Source organism: Oenanthe melanoleuca, chromosome 8, assembly GCF_029582105.1.
Source record: "Oenanthe melanoleuca isolate GR-GAL-2019-014 chromosome 8, OMel1.0, whole genome shotgun sequence".
NCBI lineage: Eukaryota > Metazoa > Chordata > Aves > Passeriformes > Muscicapidae > Oenanthe > Oenanthe melanoleuca.
The window spans coordinates 25,444,898-25,460,397 of record NC_079342.1 but is presented as its reverse complement, the minus strand read 5'-3'; the positions used below and the strand labels follow the sequence as shown (position 1 = coordinate 25,460,397).

The following is a 15,500-nucleotide window of genomic DNA, read 5'->3' as shown; positions in this document are numbered from 1 at the left end:
GTCTTCAGGAAAACAGATTTTATAAGCCCTCCCTCCCCTTTGGAGTTTATAGGATGATGACCCCTAAACTCCACTGACTCAGTTATTTAAAAAAAAACACAAAAAACCAGAAGTTCTCTTAGCTGTTGAAACAAAGCAGTGAATTGGAGTTGAGAGTGAGCAGTTTCAGAGCAGGGGGACAGATGTTCCTCATCAGCTCAGGTCTGTTTGGGTCCCTGTGAGGAGCTGGCAGAGCAGCCTGCTGTGCTGGAAGGCTGATGTGCAGGTGATGTGCTCACTCTGGTCAGCAAGAGGAGAGCACAAGGTTCTGGGGAGAAACCTCTGAGCTGTGAGTGGCAAAGGAAGGAGAAACCTGCACCAAGATGTCCCTCTGGCTCCACCACTGACTTGTTTTTCATGACCTGCTGCTTCATTGTCCCAGGGTGGTGGCAGTTCCTCTGAGATTCATGTGCCAGCTCACTAGAGCAAGGATGTTTTGCTTTAGGAAGCACTTTACATCTGTATCTCACAAAGAATTTTTGCTTTTAATGGCTCTTTTGCTGGGTTTTAAGACAAAATGAAGGTCCTCAATTAGGTGTTCAGAAGGTGGGTAACTTGATAATTCAAATCTGTGCTGGGGAAGCAAATACATAGTAATGAGGTAGTCAAGTACTCTGCTTCAAGGATGATCTAATCAGCTGTTAAGCTCAGAATGTTTTTTGTTCCCTTCCATCACTTTGATTGGTAGTCACTTAAAATCTCAGCTAGCCTTGTGTATTGCCTGCAAGTGGCTCCTGTGGTTACAAGGTCCTGGAAATGTAGAGTAACTCCATTAACATAAATAACTCTTGTAGTATGCAAATGATGCCAGTTTAAATGCATAGTACATCTAAATGCAGATTTGTACTGCTGAATTTCTGTCCCAGGTCATGCAGCACCCTACAGAAGGTGGCCAGGTTCTGAGCCTTTTCAGCAACATCAAAGAGGCTCCAGTGAAGGTGGCAGAAATCTGGATCTTCTCCTTGTCGAGTCAGCCAATCGACCATGAAGACAGCACAATGCAGGCCAGCCAGAAAATCAAGTCTACAGGTAAGAGTCCAACCACATTCTCTGAGGAGCAGTGTCTTCCTGGACCAGGAGTTAACCCCCACCTGGGCTTGGATGCTTCCTGGGACCAATGAGCACTGGTTTGCACAAGTTGCTATGTCCATGAGTGATCAGTGCAAAGAAAACCCACTTTGCAAAAGTGTTGCTGTATGACAGGAGTGGGGCTTTGAATTGTCAGAGCTCCTCCTGCATGCCACATCACACCTGAGCCATCCAGCAAGGGCTGGCTGTGTCCTCACAATGCTGTGTCCCAGCATTTCTGGTGGATGTTGTGAGAGCTTCTCACCTGGCTATCAGTGCTGTATTCAGGAGATTCACATTTAAGCTACTCTTCCGTCTTCTTTTTGCTTTGAGTGTTCTACAGTAGATTTCATTGGCTTTAGATGAGACCTGCAAACCTGCAGCATGTTTTCTGGGTATGATGATCTGGCTTAATGAGTGTAAACCCATGATGTTGTGCACTGGGTGGAGAAGTCACTGGAAAGACTTGTGATGATGTTTTAGTGTGGTAGCAGCCCTCTGCTCTCTGCTGCACGAGTGACCTGGAGGGTCATTTCCATAAAGGTTTTAGACTCTGTCATGTTTTACTTGCCTCTTTAAGTCAGTTATGCTCACAGGTAGGGGGAAAAGTAATTTCCCTTGCTGCTGTCTACCAGGTGGTTTCCAGGGTAAGAGGAGGAGCAGCCTTATCTGTGTCCTGGTCCTTCCTTCCTACTGGGTGTGTTTCTCCTCTATTCCTTTCCTCCAGACATTTCCCATCTCACTGGTTCTAGCACAGATAGATGCCTGCCAGTTTATCTCCTCTTTTCTTGATTTATGACTTAGCTGGCCTTTTCTGCTCCTGAGATGAGACCTTGAAGGAGTTTCACAGGATCTCTCCCCTCTTTCCTTCCCTTTCAGACAACTATTCCGAGGAGGAGTACGAGAGCTTCTCTTCTGAGCAGGAGGCCAGTGATGATGCCGTACAGGGCCAGGTACTGTTCAGGGCATGGCTTCTCCCTGAGAGGGAGCATGTGCACTCCCAGCTCCTGCTTGAAACTAAAAGCCTATTTCTGTGTCTAAACCACACCAGTGTGAGGCTGTTACCAAGTGTCCAGCTGCAGTGGAGGAGGCCTGCACAGTAACCCATTTCTTCTGCCATGCTGTGATTGATCTGTTCACGTGCTTGGACTCGAGCTCCCTGAAAAAACATTGGCATCCTTGTGCTTCTCTGCTTAGTGGTCAGGGTGTCATTTCATTGCTTCTGCAGAGCTCATTGGATTCAAAGAGCCCAACTGGATCCCCAGCTGTAATTAAAGGGCCAGTGGGGTCCCAGGCAGCCTTTAGTCTTTAATACCTTTTGTTTTGCACAGGAGGTCCTTATGGAGGATCCCCTGATCAGATCTGAGATGCTTTTGAGTTTGGGTCTTACTTGCCTTCACACTTTGGCATCACCTGCCTTTCACCTGTCAGAGGGTGGCACTGAGAGAGGGACCCACCCAAATGTGGGGCTGTGACTGTCCTCATTCCTTGAATGTAGAGCTAGTGCTGTTTGCTTCTCTAAGCTGCTACTCCTGTCCCTGCAGACCTGTCTCACTTCCTTTTCCCTCTACCATCACAACTGCAATTCAGGCAAGTGCTGGATGCCTGGAAGACAGAGCAGCAGGTTCATCTCCATAGGAGGAACATTTTTAGCACTTAAATGCTGGTGTGTCACTGGATCACAAAGGTAACACAAGACTCCTCTTTCTGTTCAGGATTTGGATGATGATGAGTACGAGATGGGGAAGCCCAAGAAGCAGCGGAGATCGATAGTAAGGACGACATCCATAACCAGGGTCGGTGGAAATTAGTTTTACTAACACTGATGGGCTTTGGCCAGGATGTGCAGTGCATGTGGCTTGTGGGAGGCAGGACAACTGGCCCAGCATGGAGCTTGGGGGCATGTGAAGAGCTAGGAAAAGCAAGCCAGTTCAGGCAGTGGGACTCTCCAAAGTGTGTGCATGTCTTGTCTGCAAGGTTGAGGAGCTCCAGAAATCATGCAAGTGTGTGAAATTCCACCCCCATGAAGAAGCCAGTGTAGGATCCAGGCTCATGTAAGTCCTGAAAGCAGCTCCAAGTGCAGGAAAGCTCTTCTATTTGTTCTCTGCATGGGAGAGGCCAGGGAGGTTCTCAAAATGAAATGGCTTAGTTAGGGGTTGGAGCTTGATGGGTAAACTTCAGGTAGTGCATGTGCTGCTGAGGCAAAAGAAGTAGCTGGATATTACATATATAGGTTTAAAAAGATATGCATGTGGCTGTCCACCCTCCCACACAAGCATGAGTGTGCCTGCAAAGCAGCACTTGTGTGCAGCAGGGACTTGTGCTTCACCACAGCGTGGTCTAAGCTGTTCCTGAAATCCATGTTTAGATGAGATCTGAAATAAACCCTGAATCTTTCACTGTAAAGATCCTTATGTGAGACCAGGAGTGTGCTGGTCCCTGTCTGTGAAGCCATTCAAGCCAGCAAACAGCTCTGTTTGTGTCACCTTAGCTGCTGCATGCTGTGTCACCCCTCCATGGGCTGCTGAGCTGGTCCTAGGTGTTGTCATGGATGATTTGGCTCGAGACCCTGAGCCAGAGGAGAACTTTGACTCTTGTGAGAGCATCTCAGCCTCAGAGATGCCTTGGGGACAGAAATAGGGCTGTCTTGGGAGCATGGGGTGCATTTATTTCACCTAAGCTTTGGCTGTCTTGAGGGTGGCTGCAGCTGCAGGATAGGAGCTCAGAGAAACAGGGTGCAGTACTGTGTGAAGGGTCTGAGGCCCGAGTTGGGAGTAGGCACTTGGACTTGGAAGAGCTCAGAAAAGTCAGCAAATGAGCAGCTGTCTTCACCTCAGAGTGGCCTGGTGCCAGGGATTTCCTTTTCCCTTTCCTCCTGACACAAGGATGCCACCTCAGATGCTCTGTAGCAGCCCTTAGACCTGGGCCCTTCTTGCCCTCTTGAGAATGTGCACATCAGGTTTGTCAGTGACAGGCAGAGGAGGGCTGGGCAGCTCCTGGCAAACCTCAGCTGTTTGATCCTGCCAAAGGGGGAGCACCTGGGGGTGGGCAAGCACCAAGGAAGTGCAGCAGTTTATCTTCTGTTGTTCTGGCCTTGATTCCTGCTGGGTCCAGGATCTGGGAGCATGACTGGAGAAACATTTGTGTGATGGGGCAAGTGCTGAGGATAAGTGCCATAAGTTTCTTTGTAGTGAAAGAAATGAACCTGCCATGCAAGGTCCTGCAAACCCCCCAGTGCTTTGGTGGTAAAAATCATATTTATTCTTGGGGTCAGTGGGTAGTTGTCTGTGTTGGCTCACCCTTGGTAAGAATCAAAAGTTGACTGCCAGGTGTTTTCCAGGAATATATCAAAAAGGCACAGAGAGCTGATCTGGCAGATAAAAGTTGTTATCTGTTGTGTGCAACCCAAAATAGAGTGCCATCTTTCAGATTTGTAAAGCTCATTGGAGTGGGATGTACCAGTTGGTGGTAATTAAATTATCACAGGATTATTAATCAGGAAGAGCTGATTTCAGTGTAATAACAGCAGAGAGGTGCTCTGTGGTGCCAGGTGTTGTTTGATTTTAAACAGCAGTGTGGCACCAATGTCAGATGTGTCTGGCTTCTGGCAGGCTGGGAGAATACAGCTCACTTAATGCTTTACTTACATAAAAGTGTCTTTAACTTGCAGCAACAAAACTTCAAACAGAAGGTTGTGGCATTGCTGAAGAGGTTTAAAGTGTCTGATGAGGTGAGTAATTCCTTCTGTAAAGCTGCCTTGTGTGCTGCCCTCTGCTTGGTGCTTTTTGCTTTAGTCTTCAGGAGCACTCCTCTGCCAGAAAATTCAAACTAAACCAAGACACTCCCCCTCCCTTCATTTTGTTTTCAAGTCCACAGTGGATGTGACCTTTCCTTACACCCTGGCCTTGCAGGGAGGCTTGAGGGCCAACTTCTAAATGTCAGCAAACATTTTCTAGATGAAGTTTTATCAAAAGCAGATTTTGGCAGCCGCCTGCGTCCCCATTAGTTTTGCAGATCACTTTGAAATTATCTTTGACCCGTTCAAAGGCAAACAGTCCAAATGCTGGATATTGCTTGTCAAATTAAAGCCCAGCCTGTTTGATCATCTTGCTACAACAGCCATGAACAAACTTGGATAGGGAGCTCAGTCCACCAGAGTCAGCTGCTTGGTCAGGGCTGAAGAGGGTGAAACAGATCCAAACCCCAAGAAACCTGTGTGACACGAAGTGTCTGACACAAAAGCAGCTCACATCTGTGGCTGTGTGCTGATTCTGTGCCTTGTGGGAAGGAGTGAGTAACTCCTGGTGCTTCCTTACTCTTCCAAGCAGTCCTGCTGGCTCTGCTGCTCTTCCCAAGGTAGCTGGGCAGAGCCAGCACCCACAGCTGGGAGCTCAGCTGAGCTGCTGCTTCTCTGCAGCTCCACAGCCCAGCTCTGGGCTGGGCACAGCCCCTGCTTGCTCCAGGGTGGATGTAAAATAAAGTTCAGTGGGAGCTGTTTGTTCTCCTCGCCTCCTCCAGGTTCCAGGCGCCTCCTGTGGACATTTTTGGGTATCAAATCAGGAGTGTCAGGGCAGCTTTTCCAGTAAAACCCAAGACTGGCTAGGCTGCTGGGAATACTGGAATTTTGTACTGGTTCTAGGAAAACCGAGACTCCTTTGGAACCCTTTAAAAGTTCTTTATTTACAGAATAGGGTTAAATAATGGACATAACCAGTCCATATCATAATCATAACCAGTAAATGGCACACCTGTGGATGCCTAGTCCAATGTGTAACTGCTGCTTAACCAGGCATTGGCAGGCTGGATCCAAGACAAGCATTTCTCATATACTGAGTGTTCCTTGGATCATTATCATATCCTAGCACCAGGAACAGAATCTTACTGCCAGGACTGGTGTACTGCAGTCTGGGGGGGAGTGTGGGTGATGTGGGATCAGTCTGGCTCCCAGCAGAGCTGGTGATAGCTGTTTTGGTCCTGTGCAGGTTCTGGATTCAGAGCAGGACCCAGCAGAGCACGTTCCAGAGGTGGAGGAGGATTTGGACCTTCTGTATGACACGCTGGATATTGAGAATCCCAGTGACAGCGGGCCAGAGATGGAGGATGATGACAGTGTCTTGAGCACTCCAAAGCCAAAGCTAAAGTAAGTGTGAGGCAGCTCATGCTGGGCTAGAGAGACACCATGCACAGTGTCAGGTGTTGGTTTTATTCCACCCTTCCATGCTCATTTTTCCCCTCTTGGCATGGTGGTGTTGGAATGGCAGTGTGTGTGGGGTCTGACTCCCCTTCTGATTTCTCAGTTCCTCCTTGCTCCCTTTGCAGATGTTCTGCTGCCCTGCCACCTGAGCACAGGGAAGGAGTTGGTGGCAGGCAGGCAGAGGATTGAACTGTACACAGTGTTTTGAAGAGGCAGTAGGAACAGGAAGGAAATGTGTGCTAAGGCAGAAGTAGAGGCAGGGATGAGCAAGGTGCAGTGTCTTTGTAGAAAGACCTTTCTTGTTTTAACACCCTGTGTGGAAAGAGAGTCTTTGCAGGGATTAAGGAAGCAGAGCTGCAGGAAACAAATGAATTCCTCAGGGGCCAAAGGCACTGAGTGCAGCACATGTGGATGTGCTCAATCCTGTTCTTAAAGAGCTCCTGTGGGTCAGTCCAGCACTGCAGAGCTGAGCTGGGGGTTCTGGCTCAGGGTCTGGAGCAGATGCAGAGCCCTGAGCTGACAGAGCTGTGTCACATCTCTGCTCAATAAAGGCTGAAAAAGTGATTCTGAGCTGCACTCATGCTTCTGGCTGGTGTGTGCTTGCCTGCTCAGGCCCTCAGGGTTTGATGGCTCTGAAACAAAGAGCTGTGGCACTGACCATGCAGCTGGTCAGCACAGCAGCTGCTAAATCTGCTAATGACCAGGTGTCATTATATCCTCATTAATGTTGAATAACCTCCTTGGGCTAAGAGCAGATTCTGAGTCTCTGTTCCCTCTCAGTGAGCCAGAAGATGTGAAGGATGGACTGGGGCAGCAGTGGAAATGGTGGAATTGTAAATGTGCTTAACTCAGGATACCAAGCAGTTGGTAGGGATTTGAAAATAGGTTGTGTTGTGGTAAGCAGCTGCTTTGAAACAAGCCAAAATGTTTTACTTTGCATGCTGAGAGTTGATATCCTGTTCCCTGGAACTGAGGAGCAAACTGTTCTGGGATATGTGACTGCTGGAATAAGAATTTCATGTGTGTGGTCCTGGGGAGGCACTCTGTAGTTTCCTAGGTCCAGTTCTTGTGTTCATATCTTGAAGAGGACGTGATAAATGTTGATGGCTTTGAGGCAGGCTTTTCCCTCAACAACAAAAAATCAGTTCCTTACATTGTAATTGAGTCTTGTAGCCTGATGTGATGAGCTGCCTTTTGAGTGGAAGCACAATCTGATTGTGTGTGGTACCTTATCTTACTGAGCAAATGTGTAATTGGAGCCCAGGGCTGGCAGCCAAATCCAGATGCAGGCTGGAAATAAAATGCATATTAGCCCAAGAATCCCTTACCCAGGAGCAGAGTGCTGGGGTGTGGGGGGGAACCAGAAATTCTGCTTGCTGTGTGTCAGTCAAAAGCTAGATTCAGGGATGCCTGGACTTTTTGACTTCTCTTACTGTCCTGGACACCTTCCTCTCCTTTCAAAAGCAGCCTGTTTTACTTGGAACCACTGGGGAGCAGGAAGGTCTTTTAGGAACTGTCATGTTGCTTTGCTGTGAATGTGGTGGACTTGCCCTTTTTTTGGTAATAAGAAATGGGTTTTACTTTTCTTATTCAGACCTTATTTTGAAGGACTGTCACACTCCAGCTCTCAGACAGAAATTGGTAGCATCCACAGCATCAGGAGCCAGAGAGAGCCACCAAGTCCTGTAAGTCACATTTCAGGTGTTACCTCTCTGCTCTGTCTCTAATTGCACATGTAAATTAAAGCAGCCTTTAAAAAGATTTGGATGCAGAGATACAAATTTTCTGCTATGAAAACCCATTTTGATTTTTGGGGGATTGGGGATTTTTTCTTTTTTTTTGCTGGTTCGGGGATTTTGTTTTCTTTTTTAATGCAAATGTTGTATTAACTCAAAGGGTCATCTTTGGGTTATGTAGTGAATACATGCTGGTGGTGTGAATAGCTTCAGATTCCCCAGTGCCTGAAATGACTGCCAGGGTGGGAGATGTTGCCTGGGAGTTTTAGGGACTTCCTAACACTCTAGGAAGCTTTTCTTTGCTGTTGTTGGGGTTCTTTTCCTGGTGGCTGGCAGTGAATGGTCAGAGGCAGCTCAGCTGCTATTCCATTCCCTCCTGGATGGGCATAAAGTGTCAGTGCCATCCCAGGGCACTTCATTACCCTTCCTGTGTGTTGTGCATCAGCTTTGCCACATCCCACGCTGATGTGTGCTGTCCTGGGGTGAGCAGGGAGCACTGCTGGCCGTGCTGCAGAGCTGTGTGATGTTTAAATGGGGAAACATCTCTTCTGAAAATCCTGGCCCAGAGAGAGTGGCTGAAAACTGCTGGTGCTAAGCTTCCTGAGGATTTTTCTTCTCTCAAGCAGGTAGAAGTGCCTGAAAAGACAAAGAGTCTTGGAACCAAACATGCAGGCGACAGTGTTTCTGACACTGTCCCTTATGTAAGTTGAAAATTCTTGTGTTGTCCTTCCTGCTGTCAGTTTGGGTGTCAGATTCTGTGGGGTGCATCTGTCTGTCCATATAGCTGCACATGCAGCACAACTTCCATCAGCTGCAGTGCAGATAGCACTGAGTTCTCCTCCTGACCTTAGTTTGGAGGTTCTTGTCTTTCAGCCTTTTGCAGGTGAAATGCTCTGTTTGACCTTTTGTTCAAACAGCCTGAGGAAGGCTGGCCCAAAGTTTGCTGTTGAGCACGTAAAGAATGCTCAAGGCTGTTCCATTTGATCAAGACAGAAGTATTCCTTTAAGCTGAATTGGCAGAAATCCAGCTGGTCTGGGGGTAAAAATCCTAAAGCTCAAGTTGCTCTGCTGGGAACGTGGGGTGTGGAACATTTCTCTCATGGCTTTCTCTCTCAGCTAGTTCATTTGGGTAAGATGAATTAATCTGCATTGCATGAGGAGGCTTTGAGGTGTGAGAGTGCCTGTTCCAAGCAGCATATCTGAACACCTTTCCTCCCTCCTGCTCCCTTGAGAGGCAGTAGTATCTGGGTAGCCCCAGATAGCCACTCCTGGTTTCTCCTTTTTGCCAGTGAGGAGGATGTTTGGAAGAGGCAGGCTCAGTGTGCCCCAGCCAGAGCTAAGCTCCCCAGGTGTGACAGAGGGGAGGGTTTGTGCCTGGTCACTGTTCCCTGTGTTGTTTCAGGAGTCTAACCAGCAAGCTGAGGTCCAGGAGGCTGAACTCCCCACTCCAGATGTGTTTGTGGAGAAGCTCCCACCCAGCGGGAAGATCACAAAGACAGAGTCCCTCATCATCCCATCCACCAGGTACAGGGGCACAGGGCTGCTCAGGAAGTCATGGACAGGATTTGGTCAGGGTGGCAATAAAGGCAATTAAGGCACTAAACTGCAAGGTCACCCTCCTTGTATTTGGGCACTTCAGCGGTGGGTCTGGAGCACTGGATGAATGGATGTGCTGCTCTGGGCTGTGAGACTGCACCTTGCCTGGCTGGGTCTGGTTGTGCTGGTGTGGCAGTAGCAGAGGGGTGGTGTGGGTGTTAGCATGGGCTGTGGGAGCCATCCCAGGCCTCCTGGCGATGCGCTGTGCACTGTCAGGAGCAGAGCCATCAGGTCTCCCGCTAGCTCAGATCCACGTGCAGAATTCTGCTGGCAGCACTGGGGCTGCCAGGCTGGGTGATGGGGGTTTGGGGGCTGCAGTGTGGCAGCCCTGTGAGTGCCCGTGTCCCCAGCAGGTCAGAAGGGAAGCAGGCGGGGCGGCGGGGGAGAAGCACGTCGCTGAAGGAGCGGCAGGCGGTGCGGCCGCAGAACGAGCGCGCCAACAGCCTGGACAACGAGCGCTCCCCGGACACCAGGCACCACCTGCAGGTGGGCACTGCCCTGCTCCAGCAGCACTGGAGCCCTGCTCCACTCAGCCAGTGCTTTGTCCCAGCCTCCTCTGCCTCCACTCACAGCCAGGATTGACAAATACACGATGGAAATGGGATTTTCTCGTGTTCGGGCTGGGTTGTTGTTTATTAAATCTTATCAGAAAGTGCAAAGTGTTTGACAGCACTTCTAGCTAGGAAAAATGGAGAAAGGTCCAGCTGCTACAAGGTCTCTTAAAGCTGAACAGTCCAATAGAGAATTAACATTTATATTATTTATCCTTTTAACCCAATAACTAAATTCCCATGACCCTCAGTGTGACTGACTGACCAACCAGAAACTACAAACTGAAACTCATGAAGAAGAAGGAAGATGAACACCAAAAAAGACACCACCCAAAATCCTCCATCTTGTCCCATACCTGTTACTATACTACAAAAACCTCAAATTCCAAACCCTTCACCATGTGAAATCACACACTTCTATTTCACTACACACCTGTGACTTTAACTCCATCACTCAAATTTGGAAGCCTTCTCCAAGGCCTCAGGTCAGAAGCAATGTTCTCCAGGGGGTCAGTGCCTGACAGCACAGAAAGCTCAAAAACACCATGTTTCTGGGATCCAACACCTGTCTCCTCTTCCCTCTGGTCCAAGCTCTGTCCCTGCTGGCAAAAAACTGGGCCCTACAGCTTCAGGAAGGAGGGAATTTACATCTTGGCTAAAATTGTATCTTCCATCCAGTCTATTGGGGTTTGCCAGCTTGTAGCTTTGTCAGCCAGCCATGAACTGAAAACACTGGAGCAGATTGCTAGAATGAGAAATGAATGGGGATGCATTGAGGATTTGCTCCTCTGAAAGAAGGCAGATTGCTAGGGACTGTCTTGTGCACAGCATATGTGCCATGCTTTTGTTAGCTCTGGGACTCACTTATTTTCCTCCTTGAAGGAGATTGATCCTGGCTTTTATGCATCTTAAGTTCTTGGGCTGCTGTTAGATGGCATAAAGTGATGTGAGTAAAAAGTGCCTGGGAGAAAGAGTAATAGCCAACAAATCCATGGTGGCTAATATTGAGGAGTGTCAGCCCCAGCAGCCTGGTGTGCCTGCATGCACAGCCACCTCATCACCTGCAAGAGCTGGAGGCTTGGTGGTTAGAGGTGGCAACACCTCTTACTGTTCTCTTCTCTGTGTCTTTATTTCCAGATCCCCAGGAAAACAGTGTATGATCAGCTAAATCACATCCTGGTTTCTGATGACCAGCTGCCAGAAAACATTATTCTTGTCAACACATCTGACTGGCAAGGCCAGGTAAGGGCAGGAGACATTACCTGGAGCACAGCTGTCCTGTGCTGTTCCTCCTCAGGAATGGCCAGGCCTTGAGCTTTGCACCAGCCAAGTGGGTTCTGCTGCATTCTGCCTGCAGAGTGTTCAGTGCTCACAGGCTGGATTTCATCTGACCAGGACATGCTGGGATCTTACAAACCTTTGCCACCTGAGCCTTTCCACAGAGGTGTTTTCCCTTCCAAGCAATGCCATCCCTTCTGGTTAGCAGCACACTGGCAACATGGCTAAACCCTGAGGCACTCAGAAGCCTCCTGAGCTGTGGTAGGTTGGGACAAAATAAGCAGGGACTTCTGACCTTGTGGTGGCTTAGGCTGAGATTTCTGAGCATGGCTGGTGAACAGGAGAAAATATTTCAGGTCAGCTCTGCAGCCATGTGCTTGTGATTGCTGGCTGCAGAAACCACCCCATCCTTGCTGAGGGATAGTTGTTTTAAGAGGAACCCTGAGCATGGAGTGGTTTGTTATGGGTCTAGAACAAATTTTGCTCCTTTTGGAGCCTTATTCTGAGAGAGCAATAAAATATGTATGGAAGAAGACCAGTGAACATGTGCTGGGTGGCTGTTGCCTGGGGAGCTTGTGCCAGGCTTGTGGAGTCCCACTGTCTGGTTTGGCTTTCTGCTTCTGGAAGAATTAGGGTCTCAATGTGTGAGAGAGCAAAAATACCATCTGAGCTGTTGGTTCCACTTTAAACTAGAAATGCCTTCTAGAGATGGACAGAAGGTGGTGTAGATCATCTTCCAGGGGTTCTGGCAGTGCCTGCAGTAGCAGAGGGCATGGAGGGTATGGAATGAGGAATATGTGTGTGGTAGCACCCTTCCCTTTCTTCAGAGTTTAAGGGTGGGCAGAGCACTGCATTTCTTTAAAATGGAAATCACAGAGATGCCAGTGCACTTCCAGGCAGTGTCTGCTGTTTCCCAGTGCTGCTGCTGCCCTGCCCTCTGTGGCTGTAAAACCTGGATGCTCTGGGTTGTCATTGCCCTCTTTGGGATATGGTGGTGTGCCTGTCAAGATGATGTTGCCATTTTTCTAGGAGGGGAACTTTTCCTTTGGCTGCTGTGCAGGGAGGAGGCATTTGTGAAATAGCCATATCCCTTTCAAATCAAACCCAGACACGTTTTCTTCTTGTGACAAACTGTACCAAAAAAAAAAAAAAAAAAAAAAAAAAAAGACTATAAAATGTTCTGTTCTCTCCCCAGTACCTTTCAGATGTCTTGCAAAAGCACACCTTGCCAGTGGTCTGCACATGTTCCTCTGCTGATATTCAGGCAGCTTTCAGCACAATTGTCTCCAGGATACAGAGATAGTAAGTTCTCACCTTGCTTGTGTTGTGTCAGCCCCTGTGCCCCAGGACTCAGGGAGTTCATTTCCCAGCTGCTGTATGAAACCTGTCCAGTGTGCTCTCCTGAAGTCAGAATTGTGTCTCTTCAGCTCTCACAGCCCTGCAGGGTGCTGCTGTTCTGCCCACAGCAGAGGTTGTGCTTTGGGAGTTCCTCTTGCTCAGGTGCATGCACCACTAAAGCATGCAAAACAAAGAGGTTTCAATGGCTCTTGCTCTCCCTTCCAAGCAATTCCCAGATGAATTCCTCAGTTCCTGAAGGCACTCCCTACTTACCTGCAGAGGGCTGTGGGTACCTGAGTGTGTTCTCTGACCCAGCAGTTAGTAGGTACATCCTAACCTAGATAGTTGAGCCCAGCCCTTTAGAATATCAAAATATGTAAAAGAAGGAGCAAGGAGAGCAATTAAGAAATTACTGAAGAATGTTATATTTTATTAATAATGTTATAAGCTGCTGAGAATCATTGCAATATTGTCTTGTGTATTGAACAAACTCTCTTCTGCTATAATTGTTATTAACAATTGGTTGGGTTTTTTTTTTTCTGCTTCTTGTTCTGAAATACGTGGTTGAAGGCACAATAAAATATGTTTCCTCTTTTTCTGTCTAGCTGTAACTGCAATTCACAGCCTCCAAACCCAATTAAAATTGCAGTGGCAGGAGCCCAGAATTACCTCAGTGCTGTGTTGAGGCTCTTTGTAGAGCAGCTGTCTCACAAAACCCCCGACTGGCTCGGCTACATGAAATTTCTGATCATCCCTCTAGGTAAATAAGGCCTGGTGTTTCTTCACAGGAAGGGGAATGGGTGAAATGTGCTGTATTCCCTCAGGAGAAGCCTTTCTGGAGCTTTGGCTATAGGTTAAATGGTGTTCTGTGACTGTGTGGTGCTGCTCTTGTGTGAGTGAATTTCATCTCCAAGTTCCTGATGCCAAACTCTGCTTTTAAGCCTTTTGTTTGAAGCAAGGGGTTAAGAATTTCCTCCCCATGCAGAGGAGACTCTTATGCCCAGATTATTGTTCTAGAAGCCCTTTTTCCTGGCTGAAATGTTAAATTCAGTGGGCACCACATTTCCCAAAGCAATAACTGTACTGGCCCCCCTGGGCTTGACTCAGAAAATGTTAATAGAGGAGAGGTTGAAAAATTTTTAAAGGCTCTGAAGCTGCTGAGAATTTGAATTATTCGAATTACATGCATCTTTTGACCTTTACTTTAAGTGCTGGTCTGCTCAGGTTTTTCCCCCCAGTTTTCCAACACTTCATCTGTGCCCCTTGAGCAGTTCAGCAAGCTGTAGGAAGCAGGAGCTGCTGCCCAGCACCATGAACACTGGGGTTAGGCTGTCCATTCAGTGGTGGCATTTGCAAAAGTTAACTAAAAAAGGCAGAGGGAAAGAGCTGGATCCTGCTGTAAAAAAGCACATTTAGTTTCCAAAGTGGTTGGCAGGAGGAGAAGAGAGAGCCCTTTGGGGAGTAAAAACAACAACAAAAAAATTAATTTCTGCAAGGTTAAATGTGATTCGAATGAGAATCTGTGTCTGAGGCTTTGCTACTCACTTGCTGACTGTCTCCTGGGCTCAGAAGAAGAGTTTTCTGTCCTGCAGTTTTTAATGATCTCCAAATACTCTCTCTTTGAAAGTGAAACACAAAATTTAGCTAGTGCCGGTGTGGGTTGGTTTTTTAATCTTAAAACTTTCTTTTGTAATCAAAAAAGCAAAAACTAACCAGGCACTTTGATAATGAAATGCTCTAGAAGTGTGAATTCTTTAAAAATTCTACTTTAAATATAGAAACTTCTCTACCAAGACCTCTTCCATGGAAGTCTGCAGCATTTCCTGATCGGATCAAGTGCTTATTTCTGGCCAGCTCTCTGGCATTCATTAAAGTGATTGAGGAGCCACCTCTCACTTCTGACAATTGAAAAAGCACCCAGGACAGAAGGGTGACCATGCCATAAATGCCTTAAAGGAAAAGCCTCTCTGCTGCTTGCAGTGCCTTTGAACTAGGGTTGGTGGACTTTTTCCATGGATGGTTTCACCTTCTGAGTCGACAGCCACACACTCCAGTGACAGAAGGGTCATCCTTCTGTGGTTTATTAGCAATCAGAAATGCTTAATTAAATTAATTAAAATTTGGAACAATGCAAACTGAGAGATTCAGTCCTGCTCCATGCTACTGATTCTATGGCTGAAGGACTCTTTTGCTGTCTAAAGCACCCCATAAACAACTGAAAAATGGGAAAATAAAATGTTGGGAGTTATTTTGGCTGTTTGGGGTATTTTAACATTTGATGTAGGTCCCATGGGTAGAACTTTTTGGGAGGCTTCCTGTTTGTTGCTTGCTTCCATGTGCAGTGTGCTCTCCCAGCATGTGGGAAAGCTTCCCCAGTACATGGTGCAGAGCTGTGCTGTGTGCACTGCTTAAAACCCCCCTGCAGGAGAAATGATGGCTCCCAGTCCTCTTGACACTGAGAGACCTCCTGCCTCCACCTCTCTTTGAAGTCTGGAAATCAGCTTGGAGCTTTGGAGGACTGACACAGTGGGTTTATTGTTGGGTTGATTTTTTTTTTTTTCTACCAGAGTTTTCCTGGACCATGGTGAGTGCAGTTAAGCAACTGGGGTCCTCTTGAAGGAATTTGTCAGGTTTCCAGTTACCAGCTGGTGTCTCAGCTGTTGCAGCCTCTGGAAGTGTGGCTTGATGTGCAAGTTTTGT

At 47.6% G+C, this 15,500-nt stretch overlaps 1 protein-coding gene across 4 annotated transcripts in view; it reads left to right on the top strand.

The window, feature by feature from the left end:
• PACS2 (phosphofurin acidic cluster sorting protein 2) overlaps nucleotides 1-15,500 on the top strand; it is a 75,516-nt gene that overhangs the window by 34,656 nt on the left and 25,360 nt on the right. Inside the window, exons 5-16 of one of the 4 annotated variants that reach the window (XM_056497635.1) lie at nucleotides 906-1,068; nucleotides 1,987-2,060; nucleotides 2,823-2,903; nucleotides 4,778-4,837; nucleotides 6,090-6,247; nucleotides 7,896-7,986; nucleotides 8,664-8,738; nucleotides 9,440-9,561; nucleotides 9,987-10,119; nucleotides 11,322-11,426; nucleotides 12,658-12,764; nucleotides 13,406-13,560. In XM_056497635.1, coding sequence (XP_056353610.1) covers nucleotides 906-1,068; nucleotides 1,987-2,060; nucleotides 2,823-2,903; nucleotides 4,778-4,837; nucleotides 6,090-6,247; nucleotides 7,896-7,986; nucleotides 8,664-8,738; nucleotides 9,440-9,561; nucleotides 9,987-10,119; nucleotides 11,322-11,426; nucleotides 12,658-12,764; nucleotides 13,406-13,560 — 1,324 coding nt within the window. Of the gene's footprint in view, nucleotides 1-905; nucleotides 1,069-1,986; nucleotides 2,061-2,822; nucleotides 2,904-4,777; nucleotides 4,838-6,089; nucleotides 6,248-7,895; nucleotides 7,987-8,660; nucleotides 8,739-9,439; nucleotides 9,562-9,983; nucleotides 10,120-11,321; nucleotides 11,427-12,657; nucleotides 12,765-13,405; nucleotides 13,561-15,500 lie in introns of all 4 variants that reach the window. The other 3 variants (XM_056497634.1, XM_056497631.1, XM_056497630.1) reach the window with 3 other exon arrangements.